General features: G+C 53.0%; 5 protein-coding genes across 5 annotated transcripts; 2 read left to right on the top strand and 3 right to left on the bottom strand.

Moving 5' to 3' along the window:
- Nucleotides 1-1,039: 1,039 nt before the first annotated feature.
- Nucleotides 1,040-2,449, bottom strand: PG997_004583 (wlm domain containing protein; the record flags this gene model as incomplete). Its single annotated transcript, XM_066808898.1, has 1 exon — nucleotides 1,040-2,449. One exon carries the CDS (start codon nucleotides 2,447-2,449, stop codon nucleotides 1,040-1,042), a length of 1,410 nt encoding a protein of 469 aa, XP_066672516.1.
- Nucleotides 2,450-2,863: 414 nt separating this feature from the next.
- Nucleotides 2,864-5,123, bottom strand: PG997_004582 (uncharacterized protein; the record flags this gene model as incomplete). Its single annotated transcript, XM_066808897.1, has 4 exons — nucleotides 2,864-3,409; nucleotides 3,464-4,327; nucleotides 4,379-4,440; nucleotides 4,496-5,123. The coding sequence occupies 4 exons, from the start codon at nucleotides 5,121-5,123 to the stop codon at nucleotides 2,864-2,866; spliced, it is 2,100 nt and encodes a 699-aa protein (XP_066672515.1).
- A 1,022-nt stretch (nucleotides 5,124-6,145) lies between these two features.
- Nucleotides 6,146-7,208, top strand: PG997_004581 (uncharacterized protein; the record flags this gene model as incomplete). Its single annotated transcript, XM_066808896.1, has 2 exons — nucleotides 6,146-6,265; nucleotides 6,318-7,208. The coding sequence occupies 2 exons, from the start codon at nucleotides 6,146-6,148 to the stop codon at nucleotides 7,206-7,208; spliced, it is 1,011 nt and encodes a 336-aa protein (XP_066672514.1).
- Nucleotides 7,209-7,761: 553 nt separating this feature from the next.
- Nucleotides 7,762-8,462, bottom strand: PG997_004580 (TspO/MBR-related protein; the record flags this gene model as incomplete). The annotated part of the gene is made up of 2 exons (XM_066808895.1): nucleotides 7,762-8,186; nucleotides 8,351-8,462. The coding sequence occupies 2 exons, from the start codon at nucleotides 8,460-8,462 to the stop codon at nucleotides 7,762-7,764; spliced, it is 537 nt and encodes a 178-aa protein (XP_066672513.1).
- Nucleotides 8,463-10,430: 1,968 nt separating this feature from the next.
- Nucleotides 10,431-13,242, top strand: PG997_004579 (uncharacterized protein; the record flags this gene model as incomplete). The annotated part of the gene is made up of 4 exons (XM_066808894.1): nucleotides 10,431-10,563; nucleotides 10,686-11,888; nucleotides 11,922-12,658; nucleotides 12,712-13,242. The coding sequence occupies 4 exons, from the start codon at nucleotides 10,431-10,433 to the stop codon at nucleotides 13,240-13,242; spliced, it is 2,604 nt and encodes an 867-aa protein (XP_066672512.1).
- Between the last annotated feature and the right edge of the window lie 4,452 nt (nucleotides 13,243-17,694).

Genomic DNA, 17,694 nt, shown 5'->3' with positions numbered 1-17,694 from the left:
TTTAGGTTTGACCTGGTTGGTGGTGTTGGTGTTGTTGGTGTGCGTGTTGTTCGTCCCAATCAGTTGATGCCATTTACCACTAGACCAGATTCCCCAGTTTTTGGTGGTTGGAGCTTCACTCATCCGCTTGGCAGGGCAGGGATGCCAGGTCCTGAAACAGGAACCGTTGCAACTCAAGCTTTTTGGCCCTTTCCTTTCCCATTTCAACCAGACTTGAACCCGATTTGTCTCTGCGGCAAGCGGAAGCTGGAAGCTAGGCTCCTCGTTATAAGGGGGAAACAGTGGAGAGAGAGAGAGAGAGAGAGCGCGCGCACCCTGAAGTGAAGCGAAAGTCAACGTTCTTACAGCGGGGAACTGCGCAAGTGTGCTTTACCCGGTCCTCCCCTGCTCGAACCTGTCCGACAGACCCGCGACTTGCTTGAACGCTTGGAGCAGGGTGCGCTGTACTCTAAAAGCATGCATATTTCTTCCCTCAGAGCTGCATATGGATCTCGTAGTTTGAAACCAGATGCAGATCTTACCGAAACGAAACTGCACATGTCTGTATTATGTACATAAATGTGCCCTTCCCGGAAACCCGGCGAGAGTCAACTGTCGCGGCTTGTAGGGCTTACCTAGTTGATTGCTGCAATAACCCAAACAAAAAGACATGCTATACTCGAGCCCGATTAACAGTTTCGAATATGGGAAGACCTCGAAATACCTCACGACCATTCTGGCAGCTCCCAAACGTTCGGGGCTGTGTAAATATATTGCACTCCGAGAGGCTGTGTCAGCTGCGGAGACCACGACCCCCGCCTACACAAAGGATCTGGTAGATATCAAAGAATCTAATTGACACACATATCGTAGGCTCCATGTCCATATTGGGGGTAAGTGTGCTAACTAACACGAACAAGTTGCACTGCCCTCTGGTATCTACAATACCTGCCAAACAGCGGGTAATCGACAGCTGAGATGGAGCGAAGATAGGGGAGAAGCCACGATCCTATTACGTTATCCATCCCTATAAGGCTATAACAAGTCGAATATGAGCCCGTCATGCTGGCTTTCTCTCACCGCATACTCCACACAGGGAGCTATCTCCGGCGTTGAGGTACTGGCTGTCTTTGCAACGCGCATCTGAGCACTTCCAAGCACTTGGGTCTTTCCGCGGATCCAAGACATGAGAGCAAATGTTGCACGTTATGGAGCCTGGGCCATTCTCGAACGAGCACATAGGGCAGGCCCCCGACTTCTCCCGGGGAGCGGCTGGGCTATGGAGCGCAACCGGCTTGCTCTTTTCGCTGCGTGCCGTTACATTGGGCAATCTGCCGTCTCCCAACTCCGCAGCCTTCCCGACGGACCCGTCAGGTGTGCTCTTGGTAACATTAGCAGTAGGGTTCTTGGTCGTGGTAGTGGTGGCTTTGGTCGTAGTCGGAGCAGCATGGACCTTTGGGGCCGGTCCCATCGAAGACTGCTGCAGCTCTCGTAATTCCTGCTGGGCGTCGTGCGCGTCTGGGTTCTCATCCTCGCACACCTTCACCATACGGTGGCCCTTGCGGTCCAGGATCTGGTGCCCGTTGACATCGGTATCTGCTGGTACATCGTCCTCGCTGTCACTTGCCGTTTCTGATCCATTGCCGCTGCTAGTCTCGTCGTCGTCGTCCAGGTCTATGACGTCTTCTTCCTTCTTCACCTTTGGCTCCTCCTCAGTCTTCTTCTGCTGGTCGAATCGGGCGAGGGCAGCGGCAGCCCTCAGCTCGCGACCCCTTTTGCTGCCAGCCACGCGGGGTTTCGATGCCGTGCGCTTGCCCTTTTCGAGTTCGGCCTTGACCTCGTCGTCTTCGCCCAGTGCCACGCCGTTTGCGCCAAACTTCTTGAGTATCCGCCTCTGCTTTCTCTCTTGGTAAGACAGCTGGGCCTTCGGCTTGCGCTTCCGCCTTCGTGAGCGGTAGGTTCCTCCACAGAGGTGTTCCGGCAGCCCCTCGCCAGGCAAGACTGCATTGTTCTCAAACTCGCCGGTTTTGAGGGACGCGCCCCGTCCCCAGAGACCCTCTCCCGTGTAGCCGTTGGACCACAGCGTCCGCATCTCGTCCGCGTAGCTGTTCCGGACCGCCCAGAAGGCCTTGGAGTGGTTCATCTGCTTGCAGTGCGCCAGCTCGTGCATCATCACCATCTGCACGTAGTGGAAGGGCAGCCAGCGCCCCGTAGACGGCGACTTGAGCACCAGCTGTATGACTTCGCCGGCGTTGAAGTTGCGCCCGACGAACTCCCGGTTCGGTTCGTACTCCTCCAGCGACATGACCGAGAGGTGGTGCTTCTTCATGATCGGGAGGCATTGCGCCGCGATCCGCTCTAGGAAGTCCTGGGCGACCGACTCGTCCGGGCCCTTCAACGGCTTGATGAAGACGACATGTGAGTTCGGTTGCGACTTTTTCGCGTTGATGCGCTGGATGCCAAGAGGCATGATGGCCAAGTTACCGCATACAGCGCAAAGGCTGACAAGAATGTGGCATTCAGACTACTAGTAAGACAAGATAGATATCCGTAGTACAGTGATCCTTCATTTATGCCGATGATTTGCGCGTTGTGATGGTGACGCACTCTGACAGACGGACGTTGATTAAACAGAAGGTTGCCTGGGCGTCCCAAAGTTAGCGGGCCGGGCCGCACTTCAAGTTCCGAAGTCGTTTACTGGGCATTTTGCCACCCAAAAACTACACAAGCATAACCCAGGTAACCTCTTTATGTAACTCATTAATATCAATCCCTGCGAGAGAAATTTGAGTAAGTTTCCAATCGCCTGGGCGAGCTTTGTCATTGTGCACTGGATGGTATATGTATTCCTCTACAGAGATATATCGCAGCGATCGGGTATTCATCAGCGTCTTCTGCCAGCTGCGCCAGGGCCCGCAGTGCCCTCGCCCCTATCCGCAAGCGACACAACCTCGCCGATACCTGCGGCCTCCTGTTCGTCTTCGAGGGCTGTGATCTCTTCTCGGCAATCCCACCACTTCTCCTCGCTCATCTCGAATGCCTTCGCCTTGATCTCCTTGATAGCCAGAGTTTCAGGCTGGATGCCTTTCCATCGCAGACTGGTCATGAGAAGCTCTTGCCACTCATTCGACGTGCGCTGGAAGAACTCCCTCCTCGATTCAAACGGCCTAGGGTGAGGCAGGCCGTCGTCCACTGACGTTGCAGTAGTGTCCGTTTCGGTTTCGTCATCCGCCGACGTCGTGGTCGCTTCCGAGGTAGACTCTGAGTCGGCCGTCGACTGCTCGTCTGCCTGCTTCTTGTGCTTCTTGTCACGCTTGCTCGGGGATCGTATCTCGTCGACCATTTCATAATCACCATACTCGTCTTCCTCGTCATCTTCCTCGTCCTCGTCGTCCTCGTCATCTTCCTCGTCATCCTCATCATCAGATCCCTGGAGTCGACATGTTAGCAAGTAGTCTACAACGAGTCTTGGAGTAATACGTACCACCCAGTTCTCGACCTCTCGGTTGAACACCTCCTTGCAGCCGTCCATCTTGCCCAAATCAATGGCATATAGATCATCAAACGTGAATTCGCGGTCTCCCTTTTCGAATGTGCCGCCATAAATGTACAATACGTCATCCTGCACAGCTAATTGGGCATTGAATCTGGGGTGAGGAAGTTCCATCGACACGGGCATCTCGCGCACTGGCTTGTCAGGCTCGTCTGCATCTTCGGCTTTGCCTACTTCGATTTCCATCTGGTCCGCATTCTCGACAGATGACCCTGCTTGGAGTGCTGCCAGATTCTTCAGCAACTCCTCTTCGTTAGCTTGAGCTCGACCACGTCTGCCAACGCGTTGGTCGGCATTTGCATTCTTCTTCTGCACTCGAGGCTTCCGAAGTCCCAGGGGGAAGAAACGGTTGCGGTCAACGTTCCAGGCAAACAGCTGATTGAAGAACTCGCTGTCGATTCCCTCCTCGCTTTGCTCAACATCGTGTACACCACCGAACATAAGGCCACGGCCTTTGTGGTAGGTCATGGTCGTGCCAGCCCTTGCCGGGGCCGGAGTGTTCGCTGGCTTCTTGCGCTTTTCCCATCGGACAGTCGGAGGCGTTCCAGGATTGGCATCTGCCGGAGGCTGTGTGATCCGCAGGAAGAAGCAGTCTTGGTGAATCATTGGCTTGAGGATATTTCTCTGGCCCTGAGCTGTGCCCTTGCCGGCCTTGTTTACCGCGACAGTTGCTTTCACACGGGAGTATCCACCGTACAGCACAGCACCTTGCTCGTGTGGCAGGAAAGTAAAGGACGATCTTGCATCCGGCTTCAGCTGTGCAGGGGGCAGAGTTGGGTTGAACCAGACGAAGTTCTAAGGATATAGTCAGTATTTTGTCCAATACTCTTTCCTATGTGTACTTACCTGTGTGTCGTATAGCCAAAGATCGCTCATATACTTGGTCTGATTCGACGTATCTTGGAATCCTAGCACCAAATGTTAGGGGCTGGAGGAATTCCTTGTGGCACGACCTTGACTTACCTCCGAAGAGAATGATGTAATTCTTATAGTAAGTCATTCGGTGACCGCTCCTAGCAGGCGGCGACTTTCCCTTCGTCTCTACCTTCTCCCATTCGCGGCTGCTGGGCTCCAGTCTCCAGAAGTCATTATAGTGGTAGAAGGTGCCCTGCTTGGGACTACTGAACTCCCCACCAAAGAGGAAGACGGAGTTACTCTGGTTTCCTCCACGGCACCACGCATGGCCGGAACGCGGCAGAGGGGCATTCGGGGACGAGACATGATGCCACTCGTCTTTGTCGGTATAATAGATGTTCAGGTCATTATAGAAGTGGGCTACAGCGCCATTGTAGTTCTCCCCGCCAAACAGTAGCAGTTGGTTGCTATTCGAAGGGGAAGCTAACAGAGTGGCAGACGAGCGTGGCTTGGGGGGCACCTCGGAAACGGTTTCCGTGACCTTCAGGAACTGCTCCTGCTCCTTTCTGTACTGCTCAAGCACCGCTTCCAGATCAACATCTTCGGCGTCGCTGCCCTCGACCTTGGCATTCTTGACTTTTTCCTTCTTCTGGGCCTTCTTTTCCTGCTTTTGTTTCTTCTCAGCAAGCTTTGCCTTCTTGTTCTCGGCTTTGGCCCCTTTCTTGTCCTTCGCCATGGCGGTGGTTTCTGACACTCGCTCAGATAGGGCAGAACTTTGTGAGATAAGATGGGATCATGCGCCTAGTCAGAATAAAATTCCGGCACTTCAACATACAGTGAAGCTCGTGCGTGGGGCAACCCGAACAATAACCTTCGCGCTCTCGGAAGCTGCAGTTCACCAGGGGAACATCAAGCGTATATAAAACTGAAATCAAATATCAGGAAGGGTATCTCCAGCTGGCTCCCTCTGCTAAAACTCGTGAAAAGCTGGAGGAAGTGAACGAACTGTACTCCGTAGGCATTCAAAAAATCGACCCCTCTATTTGGGTTTGGGTATAGCAGCCCCTCTAGGCTCTAACCCCACCCCCACTAAGAAGCGTTTTGCCAGGGCAGGCTACTGGGCAGACAAGCAGACCAGGCGCGTCACAAACCTCAACCAAGATTCCCACCCCCATCACACCAAACCCAACTGAGTATCCCCAACGGGTCTATCGCCTATCGATTGGTGATAGCTCACGAGAAATTTCCCAGGAGATCAGCGACCAGGCCATCTAATTCCCGCACTGCTCCAACATCAGCGCCTCTCTTTCCCGTCTTCTCAGGAAGATGGAAGTGTAATTGCACAGCATTGCATATTCCCGCTTCTTCTCCGGCCACCCGACATGAACCTGGCAAGCGACGGCCCCATTCGAACGCACCCCGCCCAGCGGTGACAACGATCCGACATAGCAGGTTGGAAGCTGATAGCATAGGCAGGGTCCCAACCCAACAACACCCTGGCGCAGCCGCCCCCAGTTCCTCCAAGGAAGAAAAAATCAAACCGCGCCAGCAGCAGCTCTGTTCTGACGTTATGATTTAAGGAAACCTTCGGCTGTCTTTGATTATCGCTATATAACTGCTGAAAGCCAAGACTGCTGTTGGCTGCACCATCGCCAAACCTTGTCTCCTCCCGCGGAGCTCGGTGCCTACATATACCACACAGGTGCTACTCGTTGTTAGACGCCATCGTCAGGAGCTTAGCAGCACTTTACGTTCGCCATGGCCACTTCTACAGACTACGTAACACAGAGCGCAGCCTCTCAGTCACAAGCTACGCACTCCGCGGGCGAAAAGAGAAAGGCCGGCATGGAGGCTATCGAAGACATTGTTTACGGCTCGGTACGTCGCATATACTCCTTGTGTGATTAAACAGGTGCTTACCATATCGCAGGCTGCCGGCGTTATTGGAAAATATATAGAGTACCCTTTTGATACTGTCAAGGTTCGGCTACAGTCTCAGCCGGATCATCTTCCATTACGGTACCACGGTCCGTTGGATTGTTTTCGGCAATCCATTCGGGCGGATGGTTTCTTGGGCCTTTATCGAGGCATAAGTGCGCCTTTGGTCGGAGCTGCCGCCGAGACAAGCAGCTTGTTCTTCTTCGAGCGCTTGGGGAGAGAGACTGTATATGCCAGCGGGTTATATGCTAGGGACACAGTCCTACCATTGCCTGCATTATGGTTTACCGGGGCTTTCTCTGGGACCTTCACATCATTCGTGTTGACGCCTATTGAGCTGGTGAAATGCAAGATCCAAGTCCCAGCCCCGTCTACTGGCGGTATCAGACAACAGCCCCCAGGCGTGTTATCCGTCATAAAGGATGTATACAAGCATGATGGGTTTAGGGGCTTTTGGCATGGGCAGATGGGCACCTTCCTGCGCGAGGCTGGTGGGTGTGCCGCATGGTTTGGCTCCAAGGAGACGACCACCAAACTCTTCTATGTGCTGAATGAGCGTGGAATCAAAACACAGGCAGAGAAGGACGTGCTGCGCACGGAATCATTGCCCCTTTGGCAGCAAGCCATTGCTGGTGCCTCGGCGGGCATGTCCTACAACTTTCTTTTCTTTCCAGCAGACACCATCAAGTCGCGCATGCAAACAACTGCCGTCGGGGGAACTGCTGTGAAGAAGACGTTCATGCAGGAGGGTCGAGCTTTATGGCACCAGCATGGTCTGCGTGGAATGTACCGTGGTTGTGGTATCACGGTGCTCCGCTCTGCACCGAGTTCAGCATTCATCTTCATGGTCTATGATGGGCTGAAGAAGTATTTCCCTCTCTAGGCGACAATGCCTTGGGAATTGAACGGGACGCAGAAACTTGCCGCGAGAAGACGGCTATATCTCCTTCGCTGGCATACAAACTGCATTGGGTCGCTACAACATATGTAGGAGAAGGGCTCCTCACTGCAAAACAGCCAGTAGATATATGCTCTAGGCCTGGCAAGTGCTTCTCTAGGGACCGAGGGATTTCCAGGTCTTTATTTCAAGGTTAAGGGGTGACAGGACGATCCTTTCGATTATGAAATGACCGGGGTACAGCAGGGACTGGATCCACGAGACGTCGCTCGATGATGTGTGATGACTGTTGGCGTTCGTGGCGTTGGACGCAGCATAGACAAATTAGGCGTACATGGCGTATTTTATAGCATTATGCACGATATCCCCAATATAGGTCAAATAGAGTATTAGAATAAATCGCTTTGGCTTTGATTAAAATTTTCATGTTGGGCTAGAAAATCATTGGTGGAAACTCTTGTCCTGCCTCTCGAGTTAAAAGGGGCAATAGTACAGCGCGTTTCTTTGTAGGCCCCGAGGACCAACACACAAGTCCAATTTACTCATTACGCTTCTTCAGCAGATCCTCATCCGTAATCCTCCAGTTGTTCATGTAGCCCACACCCGTGTTCAGGTACGTGGCAAAGGACAGCCAAGCGACGTAGGGCACGAAGCACCAGCCGGCGACGGTGTCCATCTGGAAGAACTGGTAGGTCAGGTAGGAGTTGAGGCCGAGCAGGGCGACGATGTCGACGAGGGCGGCGACGGGCTTGCGCATGCCGAAGAAGAGCGGCATCCAGGCCAGGTTGAGGCCGAGCTGGACCGTGTAGAGAGTGGCGGCGTGCTTGGCGTCGCGGACGCCCTCGACGCTCGACGTCAGGGGATTCAGGCCGGCCGTGATGGCCCGGTGCGCCGCGTAGCCCATCAGGCCGTACAGCGTCGTCCACGCGGGGCCGAAGACCTGGGGCGGGGGCGCAGCGGGGGCTGCTTCATCAGGCGGTAGGTGTCTTGGGTTTTGCTGGCTGTTACGGGTATACGGTCAGGGGATAGGACTGCGTTGAGTATACTGCACACAAGCTAAAGGAGCGCGCGAGTGCGCTGTGGCTCAATTGGCTTGGTGGGAGCTGAAGAATGAGTTCATTGCTTACGACGAGTGCTGAAGCCTACGCCAGTGCCCAAGGCGATGGGCAGCAGGACCGAGGCTGCTGCATTGGCGAAGACCTGTTGCGGTATCGTGATCTGGGGGATGTAGGTAGTCATGGCTGCGGGCGATTCTTAGACTGGGCGGAGATATCTGCAATTGGTTGGCCTGTACAAGTTGGATAGTGGCTATGGACAATGGACTGGATTGCTGGCGTGCTGCTGTTACTTTAAGTATCGTCGAGCCCGGCAGTAGAGTGCGGGATGGGCAGCTAGTCATACGAGGGGAGCTTCTGGAATCTGGAGCTGTCAGTTATGGATGACGTATAGCTAGCTCAGTTGGGTAACTTGGGTCCTGGCTAGAGCCGCGGTACCTGCAGTCGAGCGGAGCTGTCTATGGATCAATGTCCAATGCGGACATCGGGCTTTAAATCCAATCAATAAAGGAGATATCGCCATGCGGACATCGGGCTTATAACGATATTGGCCAGCATACTGTAACTACGGCGATGGGGTATGTGTCAACGAATATCAAGCAGAGCCTGAGAGGCTGCGTGCGCACGCATGTCCAATTTCCCATCACATTGAGATTTTGCTACCGCAGAACCAGCGAGGCATGGGAGCTTTATACATTGATGCATCATTGGAAGTGTTTCACAGGTGTGCCAAGTGCCGAATAGATGGTGTCCAAGGAGTACCGATGAGCAGCAAAGTACCAGGCATCCCTTGGTAACATTATGTAGATACCTCCCAATATGTATGGTGCATCAACTGGCAGCATATATATCATAATGGATACACCTAAACAGTTGTTGCAAGAATGGGTTCTGTTCGACTATCCACGATGCTCACTGGGAACCCGTGTTTTACCTCTCGTGGAGCCATTGTGATAGAGGCAAGGTAGGCAGGCAAGCAGGGTCTCCATCTGCTATTTCCATCAATAGGTAGCTAAAGATTTACGCTTCTGTCAGGGTCCGGCAAGGGTGACGGTGGAAGTTAATCGATAGACGACCAACAAATTTCAATCGCCAATTCAAAAACCGACATTGATGACAATTGAATTTTGAACCGAGGTACGCTACCAGCTCCTCCTTCGGGAAGTTACGTTTCTTTTCTTCTTTTCGTTACCTTCTGTACTCCGTACACGGAAGTACCAAAGACAGGATCGATTGATTTCCGCGAGTGCCGAGCCGACCGCTGGCAACGGCGTGCGCGCAGGTGACACAGCTGCCAGCCAGCCAGCCAGTCAGCTACCCAACTACCCAGCCTCCACAATTACTTAGGTAAGCGGACCAACGTCGATCCTCCAGAAGCCGTCGGGCCAGTCGCGTCAGCCTCCACCCTTTGTTCTCTCAGCAAAGACATCGTCGCCTCTTGTCGATGTTCAGCTAAAAGGGACCGATAACCTCCGTACTCTTGGGACCTCGCGCCCATCTAGGAGTGCTATCGTATTCGACTCCGTTACCATTACAGTTCGTCTATCCTTTCCCGTCAAACCACCCTTCTCAAGTCATTCCATTACCAGGTCACGTCGTTTTCCGTTGTAGCGTGCCTATCTGCTATTGAATGCTCTCCCCGGCTTCTGGACCTCTCTCTTCATCATCATCAATCAATCAATCAACCTCTCAATCAATCACCATGACGCTCCCCCCCCAGAAACAAAAGCCTTCCTCTGCACAGTTGCTCTACTTCCCTTCTACTTCTCTGGCTATACATGAGATCGATTGCCTATCGCATAGCTTGCGTTTTTGAGCCCTCTCATCCTTTTATTTGGCTTCCCATCAGCCGATCCCATCTTCGTTTTACATCTTAGAAAATGCCCATATTTGCCCTTCTTATCATTATTTCTTCTCTTGTCACCCTCAAACTTTGCTCAGGATGATTTCTCTAACAGCAATCGCTTTGCCAAACAGCAGGCATCAAGCTCCTTTGTCCCGACAATCCCGTCGCTTCACTTGATGAGCAAACCATTCCGATCGCCCAGCGAATCGCGAAGCTACCTAGCCTACGAACAAGACATACAAGAGAACTCCCAAGGAACGAAACGCGACGTGCCGTAGAAGCTGCTGAAGCATCAAGCGCAGCGCAATGGACTCCTACAACACCTACCGAGACCGCGAGCGCGATGTTCCAGGACGGTCGCCGGTTCGCGACTGGGACAGTCGTGATGACCGAAAACCAGAACGTGGCGGCGACAGCTTCTTTCGCGGTCGCTCACCTGGTGCGTAACATGAAATCCTTTCCTCCATGGCCGCTCGATTGTGGTCAATTGGCTGCTGCCACTCCCCTCCCTTTCCTTTTCACACCGCATTTCTCCAGTACGTGGCTAATTTACCTACCTAGGCTACGATCGTAATCGTCGTGGGCGATCTCGTTCGCCTATGCCTGTAGACCGCTACGAACCCCGCCCTCGAGGCCGGGACGACTATGTCGCCCCCCGCGACCGCGATGAACGCCCCCGGCGCGTTACCTCGCCACCCGCCAACATTGACCGTTATGTTCCGGGCCAAACTAGCGCTGAGCCTCCGGCACCGACGGTCAACCCTCTTACAGACCCTTCTAAGCTTCCTTTCCAGGTCGGCTTCTCTTATTTTGGAGAATGGTGGAGAGCAAACGAGAAGATTAAGGAGGAGAAGGAGCGCGCCCGCACTGGTCGCCGCCGAGACTCTGAGCGTCCCCGTGGACGCGAGACCCAAGAAGATCGCGACAAGGAGAAGGCTAGAATCCAAGCGGCGTATGACTCCTACCGAGAAGACCTGCAGGCAAAGATGGCTAGAACCTTCGTGTCTGAGCATAAGAAGGAGCAGTGGTTCAGGGAACGTTACGTTCCCGAAGTTCGAGACGCATTTCGGGCGCAGATTAATGAGTTCCGCCGTGGAGCTTACAGTCAATGGGAGCAAGACATAGAGTCTGGTACTTTTGACGATTTCTCCCTGGAAGGCTTGCCAAAGAGTGAGACCAATGGCGTAGGCGGTCTGGTCGAAAAGGAGGAAGGCGAGGCCACAGCATCTAATGAGGTTCTTGGTGTCGGTGACTTGGCTCCCGCCAATGGAAACGATATTCGCGACGAGAACCTTTACCAACCAACCCTTCTCATCAAGACAATTGCTCCTCACGTTAGTCGTCAAAATTTGGAGACTTTCTGCCGAGAGAATCTTGGCGAAGAAGAAGGGGGCTTCAAGTGGCTCTCCTTGAGTGACCCCAACCCCAGTAAGCGATATCACAGAATGGGTTGGGTCATGCTCCACCCTGCGTCTGATGCGGCTGCCCCTGTGGAGCGCAGCGATCCCAAAGACGAAGACGGCGATGTGGAAGTAAGATCTCCTGCGCCGCCTGTCTCAACAGCCGACAAGGCGCTAGAAGCTGTCAACGGGAAGACTGTAAAGGACGAAGTGCGTGGTGATTTTGTTTGTCATGTCGGAGTTCACAACCCACCTAGCAATCCTCGCAAGAAGGCTTTGTGGGATCTCTTCTCAGCACCGGAGAGGATTGAGAAAGATCTAAACCTCGTCAAGCGGTTGGTGAACAAGTTTGAGGAAGATTTCGGTTCCGATTTTTAACGCGACACTTAAAATCGAGGAGCGCACCGAGGATCTCAAGAATGCCGGCCGCCTCCAACCTGCCGGCCCTGTGTCTCCGTCAAGGAAGGTCAAAAGGAACGCAACCTCGATCTGGACATGGATGAAGGCGAGGAAGGGGAAATGGAAGACGATGAGGACGAGGGCGCTGTCGATGACGAGATCGATGATGAGGATCTCCTGATGAAGAAGAAGCAGCTCGACCTGATGATCGAGTATCTCCGACGAGTCTTCAACTTCTGTTTCTTCTGTGTGTTCGAGAGTGATTCCATCCATGAGTTGACTAGGAAATGCCCCGGCGGCCACCTCCGCCGCCCCCGCAGCACACTTTCTTCGGCTGCCAAGAATGTGGCTAGAGCGACGGTTAACGGTGAGCCGTTCCCGTCCAAGAAGCGCGAGATCAAAGATGAGGAAGAAGGTGAGGCTCCTGAGCCTGACCGCAAGCCTCGCGCATCCAAGTCAGAGCAACAACTAGAGCGCGCCTACAAGTGGGTGAAGACTTTTGAGGACAAGATCATGCAGATACTCGAACCTGAGTCGGTAGATATTCGCAAGCTTGGCGGCAAGTCCACAGAAGATGCTCTGGCTGAGGAATTGTTGAAGTTCGTCAAGCAAGAGGATGAGCACAAGTGGAGATGCAAAGTCCCAGAGTGTACCAAGCTGTTCAAAGAAGAGCACTTCTGGAAGAAACACGTCGAGAAACGCCACGCTGACTGGCTGGATCAGATCAAACATGAGGTGAGTCCCTTACCAGCTACCTACTTATCAAAGTGTCCAACTAACATAAGCAGTTCGACCTCATCAATGCATATGTGCTTGACCCAGCACACATTGCCCCCTCTCGGACAGACGCCAACTCTAATGGCCACTTCCCGCCTTCCAACGGTCAGACTCAGCAAGGTACCCCACGTGGGTTCAACCTGCAGAACTTCTCCATGAACAATGTGATGCCACCCTTCCCTGGTTTCCCTGGTCTGCCGGGCATGCCTCCGTTGTTCACGGGTGGTCACCCCATGCAGGCTCCTGGTTGGAATGCCGGGGGTGACGACCGCGGCGCAGGACCTATCCGTAGAGGTGGCGGTCCCGGTGGTAACCGTTTCAACAACCGAAGCGGCCCGTATGACAGGCGTCAACAACCAGGCCGCTGGGGCCAAGATGGCCAAGGAGCTGGCCGTGGTCGAGGTGGTGCCGGCAGGTGGGGAGACGGTGCGGCCGGTGGTGCAGCTGTCGGCCCCCGTGAAGCTGTTCAAGGTCGCAGCCTTAAGAGCTACGAAGACCTCGATCACGTAGCAGCTGGCGGCGGCGGCGAGTTGAACTACTAGAGAGGTTCCACTCCCAAACCAATGTGTCGCGCTCGAAGGCCCAATCTTCAGAAGCCAACAGTGGAACTTTAGTCCAAGGCTTTCTTGACGTTGGGTATGGCGGACTGAGTTGGAACGGCGTTGAATCGGCCCTTGCGGCCTTCGACGCATATGATTTAGCTTGCGTCGATTCGGAGAGAAGCAATTGTTAGATGGCTTTTGCGCCATGTGTATGGGAATAGGGCCGGGCGTTGATTTTTTGAGTCTTTCTTTTCTATTGTGATCGAACTCCCAGGGCCAAAACTTGTCAACCCTTGGAGACAAGATTGGTGAAAACATCTCTTCATATCAAGATTGATCACCGCATGGGCTGCGTAGAAAACGCCTAATTGTAGCATATAAACACATAGCTTAGAAAATAAGCTGAGCATTTCTTTAACAGTCTCCTATATCCACCCCTAGTGCCTTGTCAGAAGCCTACTATACGCGTTATTGTATGTGAGTTGACTAGATCCATGTGAGTGCTGACCCATTTAGCAAAGAACAAACTGCGTTCGGCTCTCAAGGGGTTCGTTGTAAATGACTATACCCAGTACCAGTTCTTTCTACGTCCAGCACATACATTTCCATTGGCCAAAGGCAAGAAGATGTTCACAACATCATACTTGCTCCATCCTTCTTCTTTTGAGGCTATTCATTATCATAAGCCGTGAGGCCTCCGTGTGCTTTTATGATAAGGTTGCTGGATTGGTCGTTGCTCAATCAGCCATCCGCCGGACCGGTAAGATTGTTGTAATTAGCACACAATCACTCGATACAGAAAGCCGGGCAAGACAATCGACAAAAAAGTCGCAAAAACATACAACACCGGGGATTCCCAGATCGTCACCGACTCTAGTACTAATACGGCGCTTCTCAGCTTATTTAGGGGAGAGCAGACGGGATCCCAAGTTGTCTGAGAGCTGTGGTCGTATGTAACCGTTCTCGTGTTGTGAATGCTTATAGCGAGACAGTCATATACCTACCTACCCAGACGGACGGGAACACTCGAAGCGTAGAGAACCCTTGCGGGAGAGAGAGAGAGAGAGGTAGGTCTATGCATGATCGGTGGCATGATCACTGCATTGTCTTTTCAGTGGTGGCAGAAGGCCCTCTTCAAGGCCCAGCAAGACTCCAGAGGAAAAGGTTAGCATGTTAGGGATTCAATATTGCTACTTCGCTTAGCGACAAGAAATGAACGCCAGCGAGCTGGTTTCATATGACGGTGGTCGTTCCTATATATTTTCATCGAACAGAAGCATGCATGGTCGCTGTACGCGAGCGTAGTTGTGCTTCTGTCGGTGGTCGAGCTGATACAGACGACAACGGCACTCTCGCAACAACTGATAAGTTTGGTAATCTTTAGGGTTCATAATGACTCCAGTGGGGGCGGAAGCAATGTGGACGACATGGCTTGGGAGAGAAGGGCATGCTTGACAGACCCTGGGTCGACAGCTAGAGCGGGCGAATGCCGAAGAGGATGAGGTCTCCAGCATCAAACAATATGTCACCTTCACTGGAGATCGCTTCGAATTGGTCAGCAGAGGCGAAAGAAGAATAATGCCAGTGCAGATATACCCGTAAGTCTCGGGTCGAGACCGGATAGGCTCCCGTCTGCCGGCTACACCAGTTTGACGGAGTCTGAGAAGAGTGGGTTGTTATTTTCTGTGAATCAGTAAGTGTACATACTCGAAAAGGGGCTACGGCTGTGTACGGGAATGGCCAACAAACCAACAAAACGGCGAGTGCTGGTTCGTTGTTAGCCGTTGATGACGAGATGATCAGTCCTACTGCTTGTTGAGAGGATTGGTCGGTCTGGTCAATATGTACATATAGCGCCAGGTGGTGCTTGCTTGGATGGAGCTGCATCGTTGGCTGGCCCATTCCTTGCCAGCCGCGGGACCCAATGAGAGAGTGGCGTGGCATCGAAAGATGCTTGCCTGTCACCCGAAGCTGCCTCGGTCTTAAAGGCAAGGGGGTGAGAGATAAATAGTAACCAGCGAGGAGCTCGGATGGTGTTTGCTGCGGCAAACAAATTACACTGGCGAATTGCTCCCGAATCCCTTTCGGTCAGAAACCAGGTATGATGCGGAATCGCAAATGATTGGCCGAGGACACCTGAATACACATCGCATATACAACTTATGCAAAGTACCTAGGCAAGTATGGAATGCTTCGTAACAGTCCCCAAGCTTTTCCCAGGCACCTGTTTTACGATTGGGTGCGAACTCGGTCTGACACGCCGCCATGTCTCACTCCCGGCTTCGGTTGTTCACGATGTGTGGCTCCGGCGTTAAGGCTCCTGCATTCTTCCACGGCTCATTGGTCGGATTGGGGCCTCGAAAGCTTAATGGAAGGGGGATCGATAGGGCTGAACCAAATCATTATCGCATATTCTGAGATGGAAATTCGTAATTAGGTAGTAGCTGTCGTGTATGCGCGTGATGTTACGTGTCCCGAGAGAGGGGGAACACGATTCGTGTTTACGATCTGTTCGTCACCACGACCGGGGAGATCTAAGCTTCTGGTAGGTATGGAGATGAAAATGGAGAGCAAGGCCAGCCAGACATTGCGTAACAGACGACACAAGCGACAAGTCTCTTCTTGCATACAGGTAGTCACCCCGAGACACTTTTCCAAAGTCAAAATCCATTGGAAAAATCTATTTGGGTCACAACCGATTGCCCTCGTTGGCAGACGGCTTGGACAGAGCAACCTCCCTCTCATTCTCATAGCCCTAATTGTGGAGGACAGATCGGCACCGTGATACAATGGCCAAAGCTCTTGCTCCGGATTGGACTGGCCAGATAGGAAACAGATGACAATACGAACTGGGCCCAAGAAACTTCATTACGTAGAGAAGGGTAATGCATAGACAGTCATGCTGCAGATCCTGAGGCACGGAAGCAATTCGTTCAGTGGCCTCAGTCCAAGCTGACCTCACAGGTAGGCTAAGCCGTTAGCACATATTAAGGACCACCGGTATCTGTGAGGCACTGGTAGACGACGGGTGCAGCACCAAGAGCCCCTAGCCACCATGCGCATTCGCCATTGGACACAGTAATCACCTCTTTGGCCAGCGATGTGATGGGGGTGGCTGAGGCCAACAGCCCGATTGCGCTTCGCCAGCCGGAGGAATTGTTTCGGAGGGATTCCAACACATTCATTTCGGCTTAGACTTTTTTGTTTTGACCAGAAAAGTAAGCAAGTAACACGAGTGTGCTGGTCGCTTGTGTTCTTATTGCTCGCCAGCATTTGCTATTTCTCATGGCTACACACACGTACACTCTGTCCCTGGGGTCGGAGACATTCCGCCCCCCTCGGCGAGTCGGCAACAAGTATAGTATTCAAGTCAGTGGTCAAACGCCCTCGGCTTCGGTCAAAGACTCATACAAGTGGAAACGGGCGGGCAGATTAATTGCCCATGACTGAGCTATCTCGCACCCTGTACCCAGCACACCAAAAGCTTGGCGCGCCACCACTCCAAACTGAATCAAAAGTGGACAAGGGCAGCAGCAGCACCAGCACCAGCACCAGCAGGACCGACCCAATGCAAAGGATATTGGTAAGCATCCCTGTAGTGACGTCCCGTCCGTCCGTCGCTCGTCTCTTGACGCGTCGGCCGCGAATCGCCCTCTCCCCCCAATTGATTGATGCAATGGCTGGAGCGTTTGAGTCCAGTTTGGAAGGGTGGTAGGTCCCTGGAACTAATGCGAAAGGAAACCTGGGGGACGCATCATCGTGCCGAACGTCGTGCGAGAAACGACGCACATACACACAGATGGAGAGATAAGCAACACCACCGTAGGGGAATGAAACAAAAAGCGTGATGGTCCGGGCCCGGGCCAGCGTCCGTAAAGTCCGAGGGAGAGAGCGAGCAGGTTCAGTTGGGAAAATGGGAACTTTTGGGTGGATTGGATTGGACTGGATTAGATTGAACTGATGGGTACATACATGTATGTATCATTGAATTATGGGATGTTTCCTCTCCAGCTCGCTCTCGCTTACGACATTGGCATTGGGCCAATGTTTTCTGTTAAGGCTGTGCCTGCAGCAGCACATACTACTACTAACATGTACTAACTACTAGGAGCACGGGGTGGAGATGACCCCTTTGGCGCTGCTAGCAGCTGTTTAGCAGGAACTGAGGGTATTGCAGTCCTGGACGCGATCGCAACAATCGCAGCAGGGCTGTTGGTTCTAGTAGTAAGAATGGTCGGAGGTGGGATCAAGAGCAGCCAGCCCAGGACTCTCTCTCTCCACACTGTTAGTCTGCACCACCTCCGGGGGTCAATCAACCAGAAAAAAGTCCTAGAGGAAGCTCACAGCCCAGCTTCGCCGTCGACTAGCGCCGTCTGCATGTCCGGACCCCTGTCGGTACAAAGGTACAATTCTAGGCAGCAACTCGAGCAATCCCAACGACGGTTGAAGGAG

The sequence above is a fragment of the Apiospora hydei genome (genome assembly GCF_038363865.1).
Source record: "Apiospora hydei strain CBS 114990 chromosome Unknown utg000004l_segment0_segment0, whole genome shotgun sequence".
In the NCBI taxonomy this organism is placed as follows: domain Eukaryota; kingdom Fungi; phylum Ascomycota; class Sordariomycetes; order Amphisphaeriales; family Apiosporaceae; genus Apiospora; species Apiospora hydei.
Note: the sequence above shows the minus strand (reverse complement) of the source record. Positions and strands in the feature narration are given on the sequence as shown.